This window comes from Trypanosoma equiperdum, assembly GCF_001457755.1.
Source record: "Trypanosoma equiperdum strain OVI genome assembly, contig: ctg_388, whole genome shotgun sequence".
Taxonomy (NCBI): domain Eukaryota; phylum Euglenozoa; class Kinetoplastea; order Trypanosomatida; family Trypanosomatidae; genus Trypanosoma; species Trypanosoma equiperdum.
Window position 1 is genome coordinate 78,053 of NW_027124296.1, and position 25,373 is coordinate 103,425.

A 25,373-nucleotide genomic window follows, 5' to 3' on the forward strand; every position below is an offset into this window, starting at 1 on the left:
TTTTCATTCTTCTCATTTTCTACACGCACACACGCCTCTTCACTTTTTCTGGTGCATATATATATATATATATATATATTGTTATTTATTTATTTATATACAAACACAATAAAAAAGCAAACGATGAAAGAATAAGACCGCAGAAGAGATAAACATTTTGTTGTTCAAGGAAGAAGGGGGTGACAGAAAAAAAAAAAGAAGGAAGCAAGAAGAAAAGAAGGAAGGAAGGAAGGAATGAATACAGTTTGTGTCTCTACGTGGAGCGATTATTTCATTTTGTTTTTTTTTTTAAATTATATTGTTATAACAATAATATAAAAAAAACTTATATCTTGTACCTCTATATTTACACGGACTGTGCACCGAAGTGTGTGGAAAGGAAAGCCCGCATGCTTAAGGAAGGAGAGGGGTTGTGTGTAGTGACTTTGTGAAGCCCTTTGAGGGAGTTTATTTCACGCCTTATTTTGTGTGTTGCGCTTCTCTGCTTTAAAAAAAAAAAAAAAGTGGCCTCCCATCTTTTTTTTATTTATTTGTTGTTGTTGTTGTTGTTTTGGTTTTGCCTTCTCTCTCCTTGTTCTCCTTTCTCAAACAATAATTATTTTTTTTTGCTTTTGTTCTCTCTCCATTCACGTTGCAAATATATTGAAGAAAAGGGGGAATGGGGATGCACAAGTTGTTTTACTGGATATCATTATTACAAATTTAAAGTGAAAAAACAAAGATGTCGAAAAAAAAAAAAGGGGGACGGAAAAATATTATTATAATAACAATAATACTAATAATAATAAATAGTGTACAGAAGTAATAAATAAGCAATCAAAAGGCAAGTTGTTTAAGTGATGCATTTGCTGAGGTGCATTGGCATCTGACTGACGTTTTGAACTTGTGGAGGATACGCATGCACATGTACACGTGTATGTGTGTGTAAATATATGTATATATGTTTATCAGCGCGTTCTTGTGCTTCCATTCCAAAAGAAAATAAAAAGGAGGAGGGGTTGCGGGACATCATATAACAATGTTACTGAAAAAAAAATGGAAGGGAAAAGAATATATGAGTGGATGAAAGGGTTATTATTAACAAACCCCTGTTGCATTTACTCAGTAGGATACAAACACGTTCATCTGTAGCTGATGTCTGCTGGAAAGGTTTCGGGTGACAGGTCTCGGTGTCGGTATTGGTGCCATTGTTTATTTTGTTTTATTGGAATCACGACACGACTGACTCACCACGGAAGTAGGCGTGCGGCGCAGAAATTATTACAGTCCCCCTTCTGACCGTTGGATGCTATGAACGCACTCTATTTTACTCTCTCTCTTTCCCTCTTTCTCTCTTTTTCACGTCATCCCCTTTGGTATCGTTATCACTATTATTTATTTTATATTATATGCAACTTCTACATTTTTTTTTCATACCCTTTTTTTCATCTTTCACCCGCACTCAACTGTGATTTCTGTGGAACAACCACAATAACAACAAAATGAAGGAAACTTCGCATCTCTAAAGGGCAAAGCGGAGTATTTTGAAGAGTGTCAACCAATAAGTAAGTGCAGGCTTCCGTCGTGTCGGAAGCCTTATCTTTTACTTATTGCTTGACTCGATATATATATATATATATATATACATATACATATTCCTCAGCGCCGTAAGCACTTGTTATGCAACGGCACCAGTTATATGTTGATGGCCTTTCGGGGTTATTGTCACCCGCTGGAATCCGTACGTACCGGCAGGCGGGTCTTGTTGTAGCGCGTGGCCTCCTTCCTGAGAAACTCGTGGAGGCTCTCACCTCAACTTGTAGCAGCATCGCATTGACTAGAGGTAAATGTGTCTTTCCAGGTATTGACGAGGCTCACAGTGGAAAGGTTGAGTTTGATGGGCGCACCGTTCCACAACCAACGGCTAATTTAGGTGCCCAAGAGCCTCCTCCAGAAATTCAGAAGCAGCTTCGTCAGCAGGACGAGGCGCGGTCGATCGAGCGGCGGTATGAAAAGGTGCTGCTCAAATGTCGGAACCAACGGCAAGTGGAACGGGTATACGCCCGACTGGCCGCACAACGCGAGCGCTACATGAAGTTCAAACAAGTAAGGAATGTTGTTTCACCTGAGGAGGAGCTCTCCGGACGGACGAGCAACCGACGCATGCGTGAGATCGGCGAGAGTTACGAGTATGAGGATTTGAAGAGCAGTTTCGAAACGTATCGTGACAGTGGGAAGATGGAGATGGAAGTGCGACGTGACTACCACGTTGACCGGGCGATGGAGCACCTACAGAACTGGTCAAAATGTTGGTGCCGTGTGTGGCCGGAATCAAAGGAATTGCAGGAACTTTTGTTGCGTGGCGAACTCGGTTCCATTGTCGGGCAGGCCGCTGCTGCGCTGGCTGGCGAAATTGTGATCCGTCTATTTGACGACGCGATTCACGACTACCAGAGATTTCTGAATAGCACGCCATTTCACTTCACGGGAAACTCTACCAACTTTCGCAACGTGAATGGCATGACAGTGTCAGTTGGCCTAACAGCACACGACGACGTTCGCACTTTTGTCATTCCTGGTTCCCATCACGTGATGCGAGAGTTCACCAATGATGGTAATGATTTTAGCCGTTTTTGTGCTACCGGTGTGTTTGACACAGGCCGTGCAATTCGAGGTATCGAACCACTGAGTGAGCTTCCAGTGTTTCAACTACAACCGTTGGAACCAGGTAGCGTACTTTTTATGAACCACTACACCATTAGCGGAGCGCAGCCGACAATGTGCGGCCCCGCAGCGGATTACGTTCCACCCGCGGCGGCTCCAGTGAACGGTGTTTACCAATATTCCCTCATTCTTATGCCCGGTCGTTGTTTGTTTGATGGGCTGAGAAATTCGTGGGCGTCGCGTGACAGCCACGGTCCATTGTACAACTATAAAGCGGGACAGCCGCTAATTGATGATGCCGTGTTTCCCGTACTTCACAGAGCGCTGGATGTGGAGTAATGTGCGTCTGTTAGGGTGAAGTGTACCGCCACTGCCCACGGGAGTGTGTCTTGTGGGTAAGGTAGGGGTTGAGTAATGTTCACAGAATAATATATATATATATATAGAAGTGTTTATCCATGTGCAATCAATTGAGTAGCATTTTCTCTATCTACTCTGCACGTAACTTGAACCGCGTTGTTTAACTTGTCTGCCTCCCTATCCCTCCACATTCCGTATTCAATTCATAAAATATGTAGCGGGTGGGCAAGGTGTCGGAAGCCCACCAGGGAGATAAAACAAAAAGAAAAACGCACTCCGTCTTTTTTTTTTAAAAAAAAAAGGAAACACACACACATAACACCGGGGTTCGGAAAAGTTGTGTGCCGGTTGCGGCCCTTATATGAATACGATCGATGCTGCTCTTGTAAGCATTCAGAATGGGCTAGCGCAGGAGAAAAAAGGTCAACTTTCCGAAGCACATGAGTTACTTATTAATGGCGTGAGGGGACTCCGCAAAGCTGTTAAGGAGTTGACACTCGATAGTTCACGGCGATTACTACTTATCGAATATGACAAAGATGCGATGAGGCACATTCAGCGAATTTCTGAGGTTTTAAAGGGGTCAAAAAAACACGTGGCTGACACCCTTCTCCCAGCACCGTCTTCAACTCACTCGTATGTGTCGTCCCGTCCGCAAACCTCGGAACACCGCTCCGGTGAGGATGACGACTACCTAAGTTTTCTCAACACTGATGTGGGAAGTCCCGTGCATACAAGTTTATTTGCCCAACCTCCCTTCCACCAAGTCTACAAGGCGCCGGCAAAACCAACTGGAACCACTGGTCTGTCGGCGTCACCGCCACGAGTTCATCGCTCCGGAGAGGAGCCCGGGAGTCCTGCCGCGCAATCCCCAACGCAGGGTACTTCCGATATTGTTCTCAAAGCCATCGATGTTGCAACAGCGTTGCTGCAAAGGAGAGAGTTAAAACGAGCAGTAGACGTGTTGCAGCACGCCTACGACGTGGGTGTTCGGACCCGTATCAGACCTGGAAACTTTGAACGCGTGGAGGAACATCTGGTTCTCTTGAGGAGAGAATACTACAAGCACTTCAAACCTCGCTTTCTTCAGGACAATCCCGTACTGCCGGAAGAGATGGATGTTTTGCGAAAGTCCGGAATCACCGCGACAATTGCACTCCCGATTTGGGATGACTTGAAAGAAGGATATGGGAGAGAGAACGTATTTATGCCGTGTGAGGGTCACTGGAATGACACCTTCACACCAGAACTTTCCTCTGTGCAGAAGTCCGCTGGTGCCAGGTATGTGTGTATCGGTGAAGCAAGGCGAGGTGTGGAGTTCTGCATCATACGCGCGGCGGATCCGTTGAACATCAAGCAGACAGTGGTGGGGGATTGCTCCATGGTCTGCAGTCTTATCATATGCGCCCTATATCAGCAGCGGTTCCCCAAGGCGAAGATAATTAGCAACGTCATCTTCCCACAGGATTCGGATGGTGTTCCGGTAGTGAACCCGAAGGGGAAGTATTGCGTCAAGATGCTTGTGAATGGTATCACTCGACTCATTACTGTGGACGACCGGTTCCCAGCAAACCCGCAAACGGGAGAAATGCTTTGCACGTATAGTCGCGACAAATCAGAGCTGTGGGTGTCAATTATGGAGAAAGCGTTCGTAAAAGTTTGCGGCGGAAGTTATGATTTTCCTGGCAGTAGCAGCAGTAGCGACCTCTACAAGCTCTCTGGTTGGCTTCCAGATAGTGTTGACTTCACTGTAAAGGACTTTGATAGGAATTTGCAGTGGTCAAGATTCTTCAACCGGTATGCAGATGGTTCTCTTCTCATTACGGTGAGTACACCCCCACTCTCCGAAGCTGAGGAAAGGAGACTTTTGCTCGCATCAGAACATGCGTACGCCGTTTTGGATATGAGAGAGATGTCAGGCGTGCGACTCGTACAATTAATGAACCCATGGAGCCGCCGTGCGTGGAGTGGTAAATTTTCCCTCAACGACAAGAGACCGGAAGTTGTCAAGGTTCTCACGCAGCTACAGTACGGCTCACCACAGGCTGATCAAGGCATTTTCTGGATTACGTGGGATGATCTTTGCACAAACTTTTCCCGGTGCTCGTTGAGCTGGAACCCGTATATGTTGTTCAAAACGCCGGATGGTATGTCGCAGCGGCCCACGCGACTTTCCTGTCACAGTCGTTTTCCCTACACAACAAGCATGGGTCAGTCCCCACAGTTCCATATTGGCGTAATCGACGCACCGAAGCCTTCCCGCATGCATCTTGTGTTTTCACGTCACATGACGGATCCGACGGCGTTTGGTCAACAGTTTGATAGGGACCACCCGAATGTACCGTACGTTTCTCTCAAGGTATATGATGTCACTCGGTTCCCTTCCATCGCACAGCATCTGGGAGCTCGTTGTAGTTTTGGCATGTGTTACTGTCGCCGGCTCGCCCACGGAACAGAGTTGGGCGTAAAAATAGCCCCCTTGAGCAATCCCACATACCGAAACATGGCTGCGTATACACTGAGCTTCAACTGCCCAGCTGGTACAAGTGATCTTCTAGTTGTTGTTAGTCGGTTGGAATCTGCTATCAAGTCAGAGTTCAGCTTTTCCCTCACACTTCACACAGAATGGCCTCAAGTACTGCTGCAGGAGTCGGCTCAGCGCTGCTGGGGTGTGTATATGCATGCCATTCCCCGCAGTAGTCTCAGGCATTGCACTGTGACGCACGGCAAATGGGTAAAAGGCGTGAGTTGCGGGGGTAGGAGCTTTCTGCAAACCTTTGTGTACAATCCCCAGTACCTACTAACACTTGCACGTGCATCGATGGTATCCGTACGTTTATGTGTATCAGATCAAAATAATGACGATAGTGACAAAAGTGTTCAGGTGCACCTCCTGCAAAAAAGGCAGGACCCAGGAGTGGGGCAGGTCAAGTGGGCTGCACGGGTGGGTTCTACCAATGAATGTAGCTTGCACCTGTGTGCACCGTTGTTTGCTCATGGTGGTGTTGTCGTAGATACAAGCCTTCGAAGCTGTTTTGCGCCAGAGTCCGTGCACTACCCTGTTCCACAATCGCATCAACTACAATCTGAACAACAGCTACAGCAAAGCCAATGGACGAAGAAGGCCCTATCAACGTCGGATGGACCACTACCTCCCCTTCCTGCCGGTGACTATACAATTGTAGTTGCACAGTGGGAGAAGGGTATACCCGCAGCGTTTGAACTTACCGTTGAAACGACGGAGCCACATCAACTACGGGAAATTGTGCCAGAGGGTGTTGGTTGGGTGGAGACAGCTGTTCGGGGAAAGCTTCAGGGCGGAATCACTGGTGTAACAAGGTCTATCATGCTCAGAACAGATTCATATATTACAAGCAACAGTAAAGTTTCCATTGTTACAACCTCGGCAGGGGTTTTGACCGCCCGCTTGCTCTTGCTGATGGCACCAGCCGAGGAAAAGGAGGAAAATGAAGCGAGTTGCATTTCAACCAACTTGACGGTGTTCCGCTTGGTGGACGCCACATCTTTGCAGCGTGTTGCTACTTCCGGTCCGTATAGGCGATGTGGCGTCTCATTGGAACCTCTCAAGGTGGACATGAATGCTACATACATCATTGTTGTTTCGTCATACACTCCCTCTCGCGAGGAGTACGTCTTGCGAATCTACTCCAACACTCCACTGAAGGCGGAGGTGTTGTAAGTTAAGACATTGGGGGGGGGGAATTGTGTTTTTTCGTATTTGTCGGTACGTAACGCGAATGTGTCTGAAGTCAAGCTTCCCGCACTATGGTGGCCGCACCGTTTTGCCGTGGGTTGTTCTCACTTTTCCTGCGTTTTATTTTATTTATTTAATAACGGCGCCAGTACGCTACGAATGCTGCGCACGTGTGTGTCTGTATCTGTGAAGGGTCGGAGGTTGCAACGTGTTACTTCAGAAGTGTGCGCTGCCAATTTGTACAGTAAAAGTGATGGTGTTGAAGAGGTGCAGCGGTGCGCTAAAAGGTGGTTGAAGAAAATTGGCTGAGTAGCAGTGCGCGCACGTTTTTGAATATGATCTGCCCACATGTTAACGACTCGCTGACCTCACTTACCGTTTTCGCTCCTCCCTTATTTCTTCAACTATTTTAAACTTTATGAAGCCACTTGGGCCCACCCGTCTGAGTGCTTGCCGCTGTGCATGCACATCTGGCGGACCGCTGCAAGCAACTGGGTAAAGAGACACGCCCGTTCTAATGCGGCACGGTGGAGGCGCCCAGAACCCGCTTCATCAAGTGCGGCAGCCAAAACAATAGCAAGATTGCTCGCAGTTGGTGGCCACGGCTGCTGGTCAGAAGCAACCGCGCTTTATGCAGAAGCACTCGCAACAAAGTCTGTGCAGAGGTACGGTGTTGTGACACCCGCGCACCGCCATGATTGTATTGCACTAATTCTCGGAGCTATGTCATCTTCTGTCGACGCCAGCGGCTCTGATATTAACAGGGGCGAGGAGTCACTCACACCCCATTATGGGATGTTGGCAGAACGCTTGTCGTTAGACATAATTGTGCCGCATAGTGATGTAGGACAGGAAGAGAAGGAGGCCGCCTCTGTCGCATGCATAGCGGTTTTCAGGGCGCTGTTAACCTCCGGTCGCACGCATGCTGTCCAGCGTTTTGCTCAGCAGTTGCTGCGAAGCAGAAACTCACGTGAACATGGATTGTGGGCGCTTCGCACAATTATGTTGGCAGTAACGGCAAGGGAAGAGGGAATGTACCGTCAGCTTTTTCTGCATAGTGGGCTGCTAAAAGATCTTGAACATCTCACGGGCCTTGACGCGTTCACGGTCGTGATGTCGTCGTGCGATGGCCACGAGAAAAATATTGGACCGTGTGGAGGGAGGACGGAAGGGAACCTTGGAAGAGATGAGGTACACCGTGTTGCGGCAAGGTGGTGCGTGGACGTGGCCCTGCACATGCACACGTGTCCTTGGAGATTCTGCTTGACAAACGAGAAGGAGCCACGACGAGAAACGGCGTTTAACAGTGAAGTCACAAGCTATTGCTGTGCCAAAGAGCTTCCAATGCCGGCATTTGCGGTGACGATGCTGCCATTTGAGGTGCTACGCAGCAACGCGGTCGGTGTGTTGCGCTGTTGTACTGCTGCTGGGAACGGCTCACATGGCAACGAGGTTGTTACCTTTGATGGTACTGCAAGTAATGTTAGTGGCGGTCGTTCTGGTGATTCTACCAGTTGTAGCACAACCGCTCCATCGCTGGGACTTCCTGCACTTAAGCGTTTACAAGATGTTGTTTCTGCTGCTATTGAGGTTCCTCTCTCCACATATGAGCCTGTTGAGTGCTTATACTTGCTACTTCAAATATCTCGTGACAGCACCGCCCCTGACCCCAGGCGTGTGATGCCATCCACGATGAATATTTTGTGGTGGCGACGGCATCTGCAGAGTTGCGTCCTTGAATCTGTTAAATCGGCTGTTAGGTGGAAGTCGGTGTGCGACTTTGTTGGTTTGAGCCGCTTAGTCACAGAACGTGTGCCGCATTGTTTTCCCCTTCTGGTCGCTCACGCGGCCGAGTCCCCGGATGCCTTGAGGACACTGTTCAACGAGGTGTCGCGGCAGGAAGGCGCTGCAGCACATCCTGTGGACGACATCCCACGCTCGTGTGTGATGGGGCTCCTGCAGATGTGTGGAGATGAAAGATCCGCTGCCGTTATTGATTGGGTGGTAGAGCATTGTAAGGATCATGAGAGTATCGCACAATTCGTTTTGGACAGCCTTGGGCAGCACCAGAAGCTTGCGTCGGTCGTCGTGCGGCGGCTCTTTCAGCGAAGTGAGCAAAGCTCGGACGTTATTAATGCGCTTTCGAGACTGCTTGAAAAGGGCACTTGCAGGACGCTATTGGCTGATGTTTGCTCACTTGTTCCCCAAGCCCAGCAGTGGACGGTAGCGCTGCGGTTTGTAAGCGGCATGTCGGCCCCAGAAGTTGGGCACGTCCACACCGCCTTCATGGCGTTTGTAGGGAATTGTGATGAGCAGTTTGCTATTAACATGGCACTCCTTTGGTCCGATGAGACCTTCACGTGGTTGAAGGCTGATGTGAACCCACCGCCCCGGCGGGTGTACATGGACGACAGATGGAGCGATGCGCTTCGTCTTGTAGCGCTGGGTGCGGAGCGGTTAACGCAGCGGCCGGAGTTGTTGGGAAAGTACATCCGTTATTTTTCTAAAAGGGTTGCGGTAAATTCTCGCCTGTACATGGAGTTGGAGGCGCTCTTAGCGTGCTCGAAGGTGGGCGGTGGTAGCGCACGTAACTGCGGCCGTTCTTCTAACTGGAATCCCATTGCCAGTACAGTCACTGGCGGTCCTCCCTTAGAAACTTCATTGGTAGGAGTACGAACCGGGGTGCTTCCGAAGGGTCAGCAGTGGATGGAGGCATGCGCACATGCATCTGAGGTGGGTGTCACGCGTGGAGTACTCGAGATCCTCGCGAAGCGTGGGAGATGGGAAGAGGCTACCATACTGCTGGCGAGAGCGGAGGCGAAACGAAGAGTGGAGTGGGCCCCGCTAGTAATACGTGCCGCACGTCTTTCCAGTCAGTGGCGGGCTGCACTTTCCGTGGCAGAGAAAATTGCAGCCAACGGAATGAAACTGCATTACAGTGTAGTAGCGGAGTTACTTGCGTGCTGCTTTTCTGCCGATGTACCCCTTGAGGTGGTTCAATTGTGGCTGCACAGGCGTTCAGTTGGGGAAAGTACGTCCTCGCATGTACTTTTCGGTCTGGGCCCTGGTTCGAGCTTGAGGACCGAGCAGCGTGACGCCAACGACAAACACAACGTTTTCGGTGATGCATCGAGATGGCTGGGCTCGGCGCAGGCGGAGCTCTTTTTTGTCCTCCTTGAATCGTCTTCCAGTCGATCGTCGGATCATCAGTGGCGTTACGCCCTGCAATTGCTGAAAGAGCATGTGCTATTAAGTGGTGGTGTTCCGTCTGCACGGGTGTTCCGTTCTACATATTCCATATTACACCGGGCAGAGCGGTGGCGGGAGTCGCTGCAACTTTTGGGTCTGCAGCGATCTGTTTGCGGTTCCCCCACGGTTAAATGTGTGCACCTTGTACTGAGCACCTTGCCGAGCACAGCTTGGCAGTATGCTCTAGGAGCTCTCCAATGTATTCCGCCTGGAGATTCGGGTTCCATTCATCGTGTATTGCCCTTATTGTTACCGGTGTCGTGGGAGTCTGCATTAGGTTTAATGATTGATCATCGTGTCATGACAAATACAGCGATGGAGTGTGTTGTTGGTTGCGAGGACGTGCCCTTGGTCCTACGTCTGCAGGCATGGAGGCGTTTGTTGCCGTCGCTGCCCGTGTCCATGAAGCACCGTGCGGCACCGATTTATTTACGGCTGGCAGCTGGTGTTGCTGATGGTGATGTTGGTGTTGAAGGGACGAATGGTCTGGACGCGATGTGCGTCATTGAACGCTCGATCCGGGGCCTACGGGGTGATTATATTAATTACGCATCGTTTGTATACCATCGTGCTTTGCTGCATCGCCACTGGTGTAATGACAGCCTTCACCCGAGTGGCGGTGTGGCGGCCTTCCGGGCACTTAGCGGCATTGCTGAGGTAGACCAACAGTGTGAAGTTAGTGCCGCTGCGTTGGAGCAGTTAAGCAACATTGTTGAAAGGTTGGAACAGGTGTGTGGAACGGTTAGTGCATCGACAGCAACACATGGTTCCCAACACCTGGAGCGCACGGTGCCGGTTGTAAACTCCGGTGAGATACTTCAGGGCTCAGCTCCCACGAATGCTAGGCGTGACCCTGAAACCCACTGTTTTTCCTTTGTTTCATCCTACTGGTTGTCCTTGTTTTATTTGTTTCGTTACTGCCGTTGTGTAATCTCCAGTTCTTTATTCCCTTTTTTTTTAAAAAAAAAAGATCAGGGCAGTGGACTACCGATATTTGACGTCATGCGCCTACATACGGTCCGCGCGCCAATCATCACGCGAGCCGCTATGCGTGGCTACTCGGAGGCACGGAGCAACTATGACGGCACCTCTCTCCCTGCGTGGCCGGCACCAGGGAAGAAACCAACTTATCCCGCAGCACTGTCGGAGTTGAGACTGCCGCAGCCGCGCATGCGCAAGACTCGTACCGAATGGATGTATTACCACGGCCACGGCGGTTGCCCTGGAAAGTATGGGCCGTCACGAGAAATAGCTGACTTCGAATATGCGGATGGGACTCCGGCGAGCATTAGTGGACGCCGGTTCGCGTTTAAGCACCACCAAGACCACTTGCTCGTACAGCTAATACGCGCTGCAGCCACTGTGGAGCGCTACGACGCGAGTGGGTTACTACCACGTATCCCTGGTACGGCTGAGCAACGCAACTGGGACCCGGCCATTCCGCTTTTTCTTGATGATGTGGATGAGCAAGGCAGACCTGCACCGTTGCGCACTGCGGGCGACGCCCCGGGGACGATGGTTAGTCATGTGTGTTCCCGTGTTGTGGATGAACGGATGGGAACTCCCACGCATACGCCAAATGAACTCGCCAACCGTCACGAGGGAGAAACACTCGAGGCAAATACAATGTTTGCAACCAATGATCCGAGTGCCTTTGTGTCTGATACGGTGAAGTTGCGTGACGACAAGCGGCCTTACTGGTCGCGGCGCCGCTGGGCCCTAACAGATAAATTTTTGGTGCCTAAGAGCCCCAAACCAAAGAACACCATCAAGGACGAGTAGGGGTGTAAAAGTTGTTGACGCACAAACGAACATCTCAGTACAAACGTGATGTTTGTTTGCTCGTTTGTGCCCAGTGGTTTTGTACACACCATTTCTTAGATTCGTTGTCTTACGTCGAGGTGTAGTGTTGCGAGGCGCTTCAATCGCAGTCAGGGATGGAATGAGTTGCGTAACGCCTTGACAATGTGATGAGGAATACCGGTGCTACCGCATGGGGAGGGCAGTTGTGTGCCGGTGGTTGAGGCTTCGTTATTACCGTCGTGACTCTCTTTACGGGCAAGCTGTGTTTTTTTCCTCTCTTTCTCTCGTAGTGGTAGTGGTGGTTTATGTCAATACAACTATAGTTTCTGATATGTTTCTCACTTTATCGTGTTTATTGCGTGTCCTTGTTGTTGGTCTCAATATTGTTGCTCCCACTGCATTGTCCTTCATAACCACTTGTCAGTAATAAATAGATTACACATAAATTGGTACGACAGCTGGTGGCTGTGGCGCTAGGGGGAAACTTTACCCATATCAATTAGAGACCAGGGCATGACCTCACTCTGTCCAATTACGAGTTCAATCACCGTAGCTATACGCAAGAGGCCAATCGCAAATAATGGAAACTCGGGAGACAAGGACATTGTTACATGTGAGGACTGTCGCACCATATCAGTGCACGAACCGAAGACACGCGTTGACCTTAAGGCAGTGGTGGAGACCTCAGCTTTTGCATTTGATTATGTATTTGATGAGTCTGTGGCAAACGATGTGGTATACAAGGTGTGCTGTCAACCGTTGCTGTCGGATGTACAGAACGGGGGAAGCGTTGTGGTTATTGCCTTTGGCCAGACGGGCAGTGGGAAAACACACACCATGTTGGGTCACGGCAGCAAGACCATAGGGTTGTATGGATACGCCATTAGGGAGCTGATTGGCGAAGAAACCACTCGCAAGCTTGCGGTTAGCTTCTATGAGGTTTACGGTTCTAAGCTCTTTGACTTGTTGAATGGACGGACACAGTTGAAAATGATGCAGGATGAGGCTGACAATCTTCGGATTGTCGGGTTGTCGGAGAAAGTTGTCACATGTGACAAGGAGGTATATAAACTCATTTCAAAAGGAGAGTCGCTGCGTTCATCTGGGTCAACGCTCGCAAACGACACGAGCTCCCGATCGCACGCAGTGCTGGAAATCAAGGTTCTCAATTATCAGGGTGAGCCGCATGGTGGCCGAGTCACTCTTATAGATTTAGCCGGTAGTGAGCGGGCTGCGGATACGACAAGTAGTGATACAAGGGGACGACATGAAGGAGCTGAGATAAACAAGTCTCTGTTGGCCCTCAAGGAATGTATTCGGGCCATGTCAAGGAACAGACGGCATATTCCTTTTCGTGCCTCCAAGTTGACGCAGGTGCTGCGTGAAAGTTTTATTGGTAATTGTAAGACATGTTTCATAGCGACAGTTTCACCCTTGCAGCGGCACTGTGAGGATACGCTGAACACGTTGCGGTATGCTAACCGCATAAGGGACCTTAAAGCCCCCTCCGATGACGGCTTCAGCCGTAAGATATCGATGACATGCCCCAACTGCAATGGCCCCGTACGCCCTGATGCATCCCACACATGCGTGCGTTTGTCCACACGATGTCCGCACTGTAGACAAGTGGTAGAAAAACATAACCTCGAAGGGCACATCGAGGAGTGTAGCGAGTTTCCCGTACGATGTCCTCGCTGTAATGAACTGTTAGTGCGCGGTGATATTCCACGGCACAATCGTCGTTGTTCCCGATCTCTAGTGCGCTGTCCGTTGTGCACATGCCACGTGATGCGCTGTGGTTTGGAGAAACACACTCTGATGGATTGCGGGGCCAAACTAGAGAAGTGTCGTTATTGTGGACAGGGGTTTCCACGTCACTCATTGAAGAGGCACGAAGACGTGTGCACGATGATGAAGATCGCCTGTCCTTATTGTCTGCAATATTTTAGAAAAGTTTGCGTAGATGCTCATGCCTCGGTGTGTGTAAGGAACCCAAACTGCAGGCGAGTGTCACCGTCAAGGATTAGGGATTCGGGTGAAGAGGTGTGGAAGATAACAAACGGAAAGGAATGGCGGCAACGGCCTCGGATGTTAAGGAACCAGTCGTTGAAGCAGCTTGAGGCAATCTCTCGAACAAAATCAAGTGTGCAGCTTCGGGAAGGGCGAAAACCCTTAGGGCCACTTGAAGACAATTTTTCACTTCCCGCTTTGCACGCACCCTCCTCAGCCCCCGACAGGAAACACCCACCGGTTACCAGCGCTTTCACCGAAAGCCTACAAAGTCACCCCAACAGCGAGGACGATGATGCCGACAAGGAAGTTTGCAGAACCGCCCCAACTATCAGTGGAGAAAATAGCAGCCGAGTTGGAGGTGAAGGTTGTGTTTGCCCTTACGCTGCCTATGGTTGCTTGCACACTGTGTGTGACTCTTCTCTAGAGAAGCATATGAAAGACTCGGTAGAAATGCATCTGCAATTGGTTCGTGACTACGCAGAGCGGGTTTCAGAAGAAAATAACATTCTTCGGGAGCGTGTGAATGAGGGCACCACTAAGGCTTCAAAGCTTCATGAACTTGAAAGCGTGTGAACCTGCAAATTAAATCACATGCCTCAGTGCGCACAAGCATATATCCACATATATTTGTTTATTTCTTTATATATCCGGCACGTATTTAGTTAATTGACAGAGCGGATTGCAGTTAATAGAGGACTTTTTTTTCCTGCAATCGAGTATATATATATTTTTTCGCTTTCTTTTTTCTTCGTTCCACTATGCCCGTGCTGCAGAGCCCCTGTTTTTAGTTTTTTTTACTATCCACTAGCGTAGGGTAACGCTTATGCTTACTAACTACCAGTTGCCTTTCCGGTATCGGCGAGGAAGGGAACGGAAGAGGTTTTTTTTAAAAAAAGATTAAAGGAAGAAGCGGTGACAGGTGTTGACGTACCGCAGTATTCTCATTCGGTTCAGTTCACGTTTCCTTCAATTGGTTTCTACTTTTTTTTTTTGTTTAATCTTTCACTTTCTGCTTTCTCCCTTTTCCCTTTTCCCCTCCCCGCTTCCGTACCCCTATTTTCCTCTGGCCTCCGCCCTGTGGGCGAAAAAGATGAGTAAATGTGTTACGAGTATGCAACTGTGCATAAATATATGAATAAATATATATATATATAACTAGAACAGTAAATAAGAGCATTGAATTGCGGTAACCCGTGGTGGTGAAAGGAGCTGCAACAAACTTGGAGGAAAGAAAAAAAAAGGAAATGAAAATGTGATTTCGCTCCCCTCCTTCCTTTCTTCCTTACACACATACTCGCTTCCCCTCCCCCCTCCCCACAATTTCTCTCTCATTTTCTCATTGGGAATTATGCTCCCGGCGACCGATGCATGTGAAGACGTGCCGTGTTGTTGTCGTCCCCCCCCCGTGTGGTGTTATTACCATTGTGCTTTTGCATTATTGTTCTTTTTTGTTTGTTTGTTTGTTTTCATTTCAACAAATTGTTGGGTCCCCCTCCCTCCGCACACCCCTGATTGGGTATTCTGTTTTGCTTTGATGCGCACCCGTATTTTCTACCGTCGTTATTGTTGATTCCTGCTTACATCTCTGCTGTCGTTATCAGTACACTTATATTATGGTCAAGATGTTCGTCACTTAACTGACTAAATTAACCCAACATTGTTATTATTGTGAATATTAATGCTTTTATTTGTTGCTGGCGCTTTTTTTTTTCGAATTTATGCTTTTTCCTCCTATATATATATATATATATATTTATTTATTTATTTATTTATATATAGTTTCATCGGTATAGGGCAGTGTGTATATGTGTGAAGGAATGAGAGAAAAAGGAATTAGGGGGAGAGAGTAGAAGGAACCGAAGAAATGGAAAAGAAAGCGAGGGAAATGTGCCATCGGGTTGTGGTATTTTTGGCCGCTAAATCAAGTATGTATGAAGAAATGCATTTAACAAATGAGCAAGTCATCAAGTGGGGTTGCAACTGCGGCCTCATTGGGTAACTACTTGCCGCATATGTGCGATGAATGGCATTCGTGTATATATATATATATATACGCATTTTATATTTCACCTTCATATATATTTGTGGTTCCATTTCATCAACTCATGTCTCAGTTGTATTACGTCTGACGTTATTCCCGCACGCTTGTTTTATTATTATTTTTTTCCTCCCCCTTTTCGTTTTCCCTCATTCCAATCCTTTTTAATAGGTAACAAGGTGTAGCTCCTCTCCTGTCCCTTTAGGTAATAGGGAGGGATTTTCCACCCGCGAAAGTGCGGTGTGTGTGCGTGTGGAAAAAACAAACCAAATAATTAGTTCTTTAAAAAAAAAACAAAAAGAAGGAAGGGGGTAAGACGAGTTATTTTTGACTCGTGTCTTGGAGGGAAATATGCCGGGCATTGAGCGTCTTCGAGAAGAGGTGGAGCAACTGAGAAGTGAAACCAATAGACTAAAGGAAAATTTGAAATTGCAGAATCCACAAAGTGTCAGGGAGAGGAGCGGCTCGGACCGTCAGCATATGGAAGTGGAGTCATTTAGAGCTCAAATACGAAAGCATCACGCGGATGCCCCGATTTTGAAACTCCATGACGAATTATTAAGAGCGGAGCAGCGATGTACCCAATACGCCGATGCCTTGGCAGAAAGCAAAGGAAACTTCGTAAACATGAAGAGGCTCTACCAGGAACTCAGCGATATTCTTGACGGATGTTCAGCGTAATGAAATGTTGTGTTTTTTTATATATATTGTGGGGAAGTTTGGCTCCGCCCTTATTTGTGTCTTTTCCTCCCGTTTCCTACGGGGGAGGAGGGGGAAAAAAAAACATCTAGTGGGGGGATTTCTTCTTTACCTCCCTTCAGTGCCGCATCCTCGAGTTTCTGCGGCTTCGCTCGCTTAATTATTTGCTGTTTCGACTACTGTGAGGATGAGGGGTCCACGAGATGTATTAGCTGTGGTGTTTCAATACAACGATAAGTGAGGTGTTGTGTTCTCTTTTGTCTCATATTTTTCTGCTCCCCCTCTTTTTTTACATCTCCCTTTTCGCTTCACCGTGTGAGGCATACGAATTATCTGGCGGCTGTATTGTACATATTTGTATCTAAAGAGGAAACGGCTGAAGTGCGAAGGGAAACATACAAATTGTGAGTTGCTGTCGTGTCTCATTTGCTTCAGTACAGATGTAGTGCAGTGAAGTGTGACCATAATTTACTTCACAACTTCCCTTTTCGCTTCTTTTTACCACGGCTTCGTGAGTGTCTTTTTTTTTTCTTTAAATCTCGCATTCCCCGTAAGCGTCTGCTTTTAACATTGTGTTGGCGTCTGCTCACATAGCATCCACGTTTTTTTTTAAGGGGCAGTTACAAGGGTTTCTCACATCACGTGAAACTACAGGGGGGAAGTGCGGAAAGGGCTCTTCCGCAACACCGACTTCGTACGGTTTGTGTGTGGTAACGAAAGAAAAAAGTGGAAGTGAAGGCAGGGAAAGAACACCTTCCACCTTCGGGTTAGGTAAATAAGTATAAGCATTACGTAAATAAAAGGCAGACAACATGAGGCCAGATTACATGGGTTTCATGTTCCTTACGAGCGGTGTAATGTCGTTCAATGCGGGAATCTGGCAACTGCATCGCCGGCGGCAGAAGCGCCGTTTGATGGAAAACCACAAGAATATCCGCAAACCTCCAGTATATGAACTTCCACCAGGAGATGCCACCATCGACGAGTTTGAATTCCTCCCAGCCGCCTTCGAGGGCACATTTGATAACGAAGGCTCCATGCTTGTGGGCCCGCGTGCTCTTCCGACTTATAAGGGAGCCTCTTCAAACGAAGAGAGTAACGGGGGATTTCTGGTGGTGACGCCTTTTGAGATTGCCCACACCGGTCAGTTCATAATGGTGAACCGTGGCTGGGTTCCCATAGACGCCGGAAAGCACAGGACTCTCCTCATGCAGTACGTTGGCGAGGGTTTCACACCGGGTTCAGTGCGTGGCATATTCCGGCGTGAGGAATACATGTCTGCTTCACTAATTTGGGGACCGAATAAAGACAATGAGGGCCCCGTTGCCGCGGATTTATCGTGGCTGGTCATGCGCCCATGGAACATGGCGGTCCACTACTACAAGCGCAGGTGGGGACCTGATCGTGCAGAGGAGTCGGTAGAAAAGCACGGTGCGCGGCATTACTACTTGGAAATGATTGAGGACTATTCGGGAGATGACCAGCGAATGGTGCGCGGCCACCCGTGGCCATGGCGACGCAGCGTAGATGAAATAACTTACGTCCACTTACCCCCTTCTGTGCATACCATGTACATTTTCTTCTGGTTCTCTGTTACTCTGGGGTCTCTCTACGGTATGGGTAAATGCTACAAACGACAGAAGGAACTCTTTGCGCTGCGCAGGCAAATGACTGCACAGACAACACTGCTGGAACGGAAACGACAAGAGGAGGCGAAAATGTACATGGAGGCAATGAAGGAGGTGGAGCGGTTGAAGAAGTTGGGAACTGTCGCGGCACCGCGAATTGGGTCACAACCAACTGAACAACAGAAGTCAGATGAAAAGTCTCCCGCCTCAGGGGAGAAGTCGTAATGGCGAGATGTGAAGGTCATTCCGGGATGGATTGGACACCCCACGTTGTCATGATGTATGGGTGTTTCAAAAAAAAAAAGAAGTTGCGCCGTGTAACCGCCCACTATTGGGATGTTTGCGTTGGGAACTCTTCTCGTTAATTTATCGTTGTTACTTCACATACATGTATAAGTTGTTTTTTTTTAAATTTTCCCCTATCGTTTTTGTTTTTTTTTTCTTTGGTCGTTTCGAAGTGAGCACAGATGGTAACTATATAACTCTTAAGATACTGTTTGATGCTCCGTTATATTGTTGGTATATATATATATATATTTTTTTGCGTGTGTGTGTAATGACATTATGCACCTGCTAAACTGTGCAGTATTTGCGCCGCGGCACACTGTTCCTCACGTCTCGTGTATCAAATGTATCCTCCTTTTTCGTTTTATTGTTGCAGTTCCTTCATGCTCTTTGGTCGCTAAGCGTTTGATAATTAAAAAGTTTCTGGTGTTAGTGCCGTTCTGCGTACGTGTTGAAAGCCAGAAAATGGCTCCAGCTTCTATCTTTCAGCGCGGTGTGGGGGAGGGGAAAGGAGGAAAGGGGTTGAGTGCTTTTTTTGTATTTTTATTTTTGCCATACATACCGCACAAGAATAAATGAAACTGTTCCTGGATTCCGTTCCGATGTGCGTTTATTTATAGTTTACTGTGGAGATTAAAGAGATGAAAATGTAGTATCTTCCGTTGACTCCGGTGTGGTGCCACAAATACCATAGCGTGGGGCGTAGAAGAATTATGTTGTGGTCAATTAATGTAATTACCCATGTCGTGGCATGTTTTGGGGATGGACCATTTCACTTTGATTTATATGTAGTCACTTAGTACGTGGAATGTGTGCAATTTTTTGTTGTTGTTTGCTCACCGTTCGTGTGTCCGCACGACTGAGTTTACAACAAATCCGGGTATCGGGAGAAAACGGAACGGGTGGGTCGCCACCAAAAGGATGGATTTTTTTTAAAACAGCTTTCCCCCCCCCCCCCTCGCATATTAAGTGGCAGGAAGTCCGTAATTCAGCTGACATGGTGCAGAGTAGAGATTGTTCCCACTTGTGCCATTTTTCTGTCTTTTTTTTCCTCGCGTCGGATGAGCGGTGCTCGCCGGTGTCCCAGCGGGTGCTAACCGAGGCATGACCGGAATTAAGTTTTGGCAGTGCTCTTCCGTCTACTCACGTAGTGGTCTTTAATCGATGGTGGCGTTGAAGGCGTAACCTCCTCAGGGAAACTCAGCGCCGATGGAAAATTGAAATGTGGCGGCATTCTTCTCATTTTACTTGTTAAGGTGGCACGCAAGACAATATGGAATTATATCCATGAGGCAAAGGTTACCGCTGGTGTCGAGTGTATATTCTGGTGGTCCGCATAGTGATAAAAGTGTGCATATTGGCGTGCATGTACGATATCGTGCACGCGTACGAGACAGGGGGGGGGAGAACCGTTATTCACAGCTGTGGACTGCACATTTCTTGTATTTCCTCTCCTCCTTCCTCCGCCCCCTCCCCTACATTGGGTTTATATTTTAAAAAAGGGCTATCACGTGTAGCACAAGGGCATATAGAAAGAGAGGTATACGTGCCTATTTGTATAGATATAGACTTTCATATAGAGTGAGTGTGCATGCGGCTAAATAGCTGCTGGATACGGAGGGTACACAGGGGAATTGCACAGTCGAACTTAAGATGTGTCTCTACCTTCGCCGCTCTTGTAAAGGTGCAAGAAGCCCTGAAAAGTTCGAAACCATTTGCTGATGATGCCAAGGGTTTTGCAGAGTTCTTTCGAGTTCCATGTCTTCCCGGCGTTGGGGCGCAGGAGAGCGTTCGCCGCCACTACGACCGAGTGCTCCGAGACCTCAAGCAACAAAAAGATAGCTACGTCATGCGACAACAAGGACAAGATGAGCGTGCCAACGAGGAACTTCCAATCTTTTTGGTCTCATATGATACTGGATCGAAAAACTTTTACCTCTTTTCGGTCGAGAAAGATTGCAATGCAGTCCGCTCTCCAGCTGATGGTGAGTCAGACGTATCAGGTTTGGCGGACGAACTAATGCAATACACACACGGCATGACACAAGCGATTATGATTCCCATTGTGGCCGACGAAGAGGAGCGGGGAGCTCTGGCCCCTCACCTGACGCGACTCAGCGGTGAACTGAAACGGTGTGGCATCATTCCTGTTCTCAGTGTTGATAGCTTAGAAATCATAAAGACACTAGATCCCCAGCAGTCGCCTGTTCGTATCGTGACAAAAGGTCGCGGCAAGCATGCGTCGGAGCCACTCACCGAAGAGTGGTTTCGCGCCCATTGGGTACACCTGCGCACGCTCGTCTTCAAATCCAGCGAGGAGGACCCCATTATTACTTTGAACCGCCTCGTCGCGCCACGGTTTACCATATATGTTATTCACCTGGTGCGCGCAGGTTCCCGCGGACTTAACGTGGCCCTTTATGAGCCGCTTCAGAAAAAACGATATGGAGCAAAGGGGATGCTTTCCGACGTTTTGGGCTGCCTCTTAGAGAGGCAAGCAAAGCAGGTGATATTTCTCCCAACGAACCGTACAGATCGTCCCACATTACTGCGATGTCGTACCGCGCTCACAAAAATGGGACGCACTTGTTACCTTGTCTTCCCATCAGAGATTGGGGAAAAGTATCGTGGGGTATATCAGTCGGATCCGGCCCGGTACTGGTCATCGCTATGTGAGGTAAAAGGTTCTCTCGACGCAGATTTCAGCTTTGAAGTGTACGCAACTGTAGGAAATAATATTCGCACCCAGCAGTACAAGCGAACGAGAGAAAATTTACTAGAGAAGCAGGCTTCCTTAAGCAGCGAAAATAACATGCCGGCAGTAACAAACTCTGAGGTGGAGAAGTGGCTTCGTGTTCTTTCACTCGATAAGCGTGTGTCATGTGAAAAGGCACAAATGCGCAAGTACAAAAAGTACCTTGTGATTGCATTCATGGCGACGGAATTTGCTGCATACACTCGACCGGCAAACCCCCACGCACCTGCGAATTATGTGGTAGCTACTAGCATTATGGACTATCAGCAACAGGTTGTGGAGCCATGGACCAAGTACTCTTCCCGCGGGGAGTTCAAGCTACCCTCATTGGAAGGGTTCGATGTTATTGTGTGTCACGATGTTAAACACTTCGTGTTATTGATATGGGACGATCCCGAACTCCGACGTTTCTTAAAGCGTGGGGGAAGGGTGTGGTGCACGATGTTCGCAGAATACCTCCTCGACGCCCAGAGGTGTCAGTCTGGCAGCAATAGCCTTCACGACGTGGCAATGAAATACGGCATCCTCACACCACAGTCGTCGGTTTTGGGGCTCAGTACGCCAGACCTCCCCATTGCATTTATTCAACACTACCTGGTAGCCGCAGTGGATGCTATATCCCGTGTTTTTCAAGAACAACTCAAAAAGGCCTGTGGGAATAGCCAATTGATTTGTGTCGCCCATCGGATGGATTCGTTGCTAGCGATGGCTTCCATAGAGAAGGCTGGAATTCACATCGATTCCAAGGAGGCAACTCTGCAGGCACAGGCGATCCGTAATCGGTTATTGGCTATCGACAAGTCTCTCTCTCTTTATGCACCCGATGAAATACCACTTGACATGCAACGGTTCTTCGACTGGACTTCCTTACAACACCTTCAGGCCTACTTCTTCGGTGGAAGCATTACGTTGGGCTACACAGACATTTCGCGTGATTCCTCCACATGGACCGCCCATCTCATTCATCTCTGCCATAAATACGGCAACCTCGGGCTCATGTCGGCAGATGTGCACCTACAGCGGTTCGCTTCTGAAAGAGGGTTGCGGGGAGCTGGGCGTTTACCACAGCGTGTGGCACGATTCTTTGATGCGGACGGAAGCTCCCGGAGGCGCAAGTACAGACTAGTTGTATTTGATATTGAATCCACGGGATTGAATACAGCGACTGACGCCATAATTGAGGTTGCTGCATTTGATCCCGTGGAGGGGACGTCTTTTAGCTCATTGGTAAATCCGCAACGCCCCATCCCGCCACAGTCTACCGCTATCCATCACATAACCGACAGTATGGTGCAGGGAGCTCCGCGTTTGTCAGAGGTTACACAAGCCTTTGCACGGTACTTGCGGCTGAGTGAAGGGCAGCGCGATGAGGATGAAGTTACAATCCTCATAGGTCACAATGTTTTCGCCCTTGATGAACCGCTCCTTCGCCGCGCTTTTCGGTCTGAAAGTGTGGATACAGAGAACCTTCTCTTTTGTGATTCGCTCACTATACTTAAGGGTCTCAAGCAGGAACTGCAGGGGTCAAAGAAAGATTCGAAGTTTGACAGAGGGGTGCTGGATATATTGACCAACTCACTTCGTCTCTCTTCCCTCGTAGAAGGCTTGCGTGTAGAGGCCGACGGAGAACTTCACCGTGCCGACACGGATGCGAAAATGCTGTGGTTTGTTCTCGTTAACGCTTTCGGTATCGGGGGAAAGGATGCCGTCAAGCAGCGCGATGAGGTGCTTAGCCATGCTGTACGCACGCTGGTATTGTACCCAGGTGTTGGGTGTTTTCTTCCGCAGGAGCGACGAAAGGATTGCGTCACAGTTCAGTTACCTGGCGTATGCTTCAAGGCGATAAAAGAAAAACGAACCATTGAACAGCTTCGCAAGCGCCACCTCGATGAGGCAACATTTGTCGTGTTACAGCGGCACAAGCTGGAGGTAGCGGGGCTTCTACTACAAAAGTTGCAATTAGAGCGTGGCTCCGCAAATTTTCTCCACTCGGGAACTGATGGCCGGCTGTCCATCCTTCATAGTGACAATAAGGTAAGACAGTATATTGATCTTACCGCTACCACAACTTCACGCACAACGAGCTCCTACCCAAGCTGCCAAAATATCCCGAAGGACGACAAATCTTCGCTACGCCACCTTTTTGTATCAAGGTTTGGTGAGAAGGGCCGTTGCGTGGAAATTGACTACTCGCAGCTGGAGATTGTTGTTATGGCTGTTCTCTGTGAGGACGAAAGGCTCGTTTCAGACCTAAACCAGGGGGTCGACTTCCACGTGAAACGCGCTTCGTTTTTCAGTGGAATATCCTATGATGAAATCTATAACGGATACAAGCGTGGAGAGGCCAAATTTCTCAAGCTACGTAAAGTGGCCAAGACTTTCTCGTTTCAGCGTTTGTATGGTGCAGGCGTGCCGCTGCTTCACAAAACGACTGGTATCCCCGTTCAGGATCTTCAGGAATGTATACGCAGGGAAGAGGAAGAATATCCAGGTATATCGCGCTTCCACCGTCTCGCTCGGACGGTTGCTCTGCGGGCAAATAATCCCGGTCTGCCAACACACTTCATTGTTGAGCTCCCTACAGGCCTACGCGTATGTTACAAAACCCGAGATGTAGTGCTCAACCTTCCTCCAGTGAAAAATTACCCCATTCAAAGCTTTGGTGCGGAACTTGCCCAAATGATGATTGGGCGCGTATTTCGTCAATTCGTGCGCAAAAGTTTTTACGGCCAAAAAGCCTTTATGATAAACTTCGTACACGATTCGCTTTGGCTCGACTGCCACATGAGTGTCCTTGAGGAATGTGTACACGAGACGCGCACCATCATGGAAGAAGTAGACACGTACGTGGCAAAGACATTCCCAGGTGTTAAGTTGAAAGTTCCGCTGAAGGTTTCAGTGGACTGTGGCGTGGATATGTGTGCCATGGAATCCGTCAAGGATGATTTCAGCGCGCTCGCGTCACAGCAGCGAAGCAAATCGTCAGAGTTAGATGCACTTATACCCGAACTTAGTAAGGAAGTTACTGACAGTGTAGAAATTACGGTGTAAAAGGTGGACCGCACCTGTTTCTTTGCATTACGCGAACATTGCACAGTTTCAATACCCTCTGTTAAAAGAAGAAAGGACCACATTCTGCCGAAATAACTTTAGGGCGAGGGCAGAAGTGCCTTAAGCCCTTTTTTCTTTTCTATACAGAATGTTTCACCGTACTTTTCTTCCCCAAAACAAGAAATTTTATCCTCTAACAAACTTACAAAGTAAAAAATTCAAAAGAAATAAAGGAAAAACATCACAGTTAACGGTATATAAGTACACCCCCATTTCTTCAACATGGCTCTCACTCAATCCCTAAAACTCTCGAATGGAGTGATGATGCCAGTTCTTGGTTTCGGTATGTGGAAGTTACAGGATGGCAATGAAGCCGAGACGGCGACGATGTGGGCCATAAAAAGCGGCTATCGTCACATCGATACTGCAGCCATCTATAAAAATGAAGAAAGCGCTGGCAGGGCCATTGCCTCATGTGGTGTACCGCGGGAAGAGCTATTCGTCACGACGAAGCTTTGGAACTCCGACCAGGGATATGAGAGCACGCTGAGCGCATTTGAGAAGAGCATTAAGAAGCTCGGCCTGGAATATGTTGACCTATACCTCATCCACTGGCCGGGGAAGGACAAGTTTATCGACACATGGAAGGCGTTTGAGAAACTGTACGCCGATAAGAAGGTGCGCGCCATTGGCGTTTCCAACTTTCACGAGCACCACATCGAGGAACTGCTAAAGCACTGTAAGGTTGCACCGATGGTTAACCAGATCGAGCTCCATCCGCTGCTCAATCAGAAGGCACTCTGCGAGTACTGCAAGTCGAAGAACATCGCCGTCACTGCCTGGTCGCCGCTTGGTCAAGGACATCTCGTCGAAGACGCCCGTCTGAAAGCTATCGGAGGAAAGTATGGTAAGACAGCTGCGCAGGTGATGCTCCGCTGGGAAATACAAGCAGGGGTCATCACGATTCCCAAATCGGGCAACGAGGCCCGCATCAAGGAAAATGGCAATATATTTGACTTCGAACTAACTGCGGAGGACATTCAAGTCATCGATGGTATGAATGCCGGCCACCGCTACGGCCCCGATCCGGAGGTCTTCATGAACGACTTTTGATGCCCAAGGGTGCGGTGTTCG

The 25,373-nt window shown here is 48.4% G+C and overlaps 8 protein-coding genes across 8 annotated transcripts; all 8 read left to right on the plus strand.

Moving 5' to 3' along the window:
- Nucleotides 1–1,659: 1,659 nt before the first annotated feature.
- On the plus strand, nucleotides 1,660–2,982 carry TEOVI_000160400 (uncharacterized protein; the record flags this gene model as incomplete). The annotated part of the gene is made up of 1 exon (XM_067224811.1): nucleotides 1,660–2,982. One exon carries the CDS (start codon nucleotides 1,660–1,662, stop codon nucleotides 2,980–2,982), a length of 1,323 nt encoding a protein of 440 aa, XP_067080912.1.
- A 382-nt stretch (nucleotides 2,983–3,364) lies between these two features.
- TEOVI_000160500 (calpain-like protein, putative) lies at nucleotides 3,365–6,703 on the plus strand (the record flags this gene model as incomplete). The annotated part of the gene is made up of 1 exon (XM_067224812.1): nucleotides 3,365–6,703. One exon carries the CDS (start codon nucleotides 3,365–3,367, stop codon nucleotides 6,701–6,703), a length of 3,339 nt encoding a protein of 1,112 aa, XP_067080913.1.
- A 477-nt stretch (nucleotides 6,704–7,180) lies between these two features.
- Nucleotides 7,181–11,749, plus strand: TEOVI_000160600 (uncharacterized protein; the record flags this gene model as incomplete). The annotated part of the gene is made up of 1 exon (XM_067224813.1): nucleotides 7,181–11,749. The coding sequence occupies one exon, from the start codon at nucleotides 7,181–7,183 to the stop codon at nucleotides 11,747–11,749; it is 4,569 nt and encodes a 1,522-aa protein (XP_067080914.1).
- Nucleotides 11,750–12,283: 534 nt separating this feature from the next.
- TEOVI_000160700 (Kinesin-13 2) lies at nucleotides 12,284–14,356 on the plus strand (the record flags this gene model as incomplete). The annotated part of the gene is made up of 1 exon (XM_067224814.1): nucleotides 12,284–14,356. The coding sequence occupies one exon, from the start codon at nucleotides 12,284–12,286 to the stop codon at nucleotides 14,354–14,356; it is 2,073 nt and encodes a 690-aa protein (XP_067080915.1).
- Nucleotides 14,357–16,172: 1,816 nt separating this feature from the next.
- Nucleotides 16,173–16,502, plus strand: TEOVI_000160800 (uncharacterized protein; the record flags this gene model as incomplete). Its single annotated transcript, XM_067224815.1, has 1 exon — nucleotides 16,173–16,502. One exon carries the CDS (start codon nucleotides 16,173–16,175, stop codon nucleotides 16,500–16,502), a length of 330 nt encoding a protein of 109 aa, XP_067080916.1.
- An 830-nt stretch (nucleotides 16,503–17,332) lies between these two features.
- TEOVI_000160900 (SURF1 family, putative) lies at nucleotides 17,333–18,373 on the plus strand (the record flags this gene model as incomplete). Its single annotated transcript, XM_067224816.1, has 1 exon — nucleotides 17,333–18,373. One exon carries the CDS (start codon nucleotides 17,333–17,335, stop codon nucleotides 18,371–18,373), a length of 1,041 nt encoding a protein of 346 aa, XP_067080917.1.
- Nucleotides 18,374–20,024: 1,651 nt separating this feature from the next.
- TEOVI_000161000 (mitochondrial DNA polymerase I protein B) lies at nucleotides 20,025–24,239 on the plus strand (the record flags this gene model as incomplete). The annotated part of the gene is made up of 1 exon (XM_067224817.1): nucleotides 20,025–24,239. The coding sequence occupies one exon, from the start codon at nucleotides 20,025–20,027 to the stop codon at nucleotides 24,237–24,239; it is 4,215 nt and encodes a 1,404-aa protein (XP_067080918.1).
- Nucleotides 24,240–24,521: 282 nt separating this feature from the next.
- On the plus strand, nucleotides 24,522–25,352 carry TEOVI_000161100 (prostaglandin f synthase; the record flags this gene model as incomplete). Its single annotated transcript, XM_067224818.1, has 1 exon — nucleotides 24,522–25,352. One exon carries the CDS (start codon nucleotides 24,522–24,524, stop codon nucleotides 25,350–25,352), a length of 831 nt encoding a protein of 276 aa, XP_067080919.1.
- Between the last annotated feature and the right edge of the window lie 21 nt (nucleotides 25,353–25,373).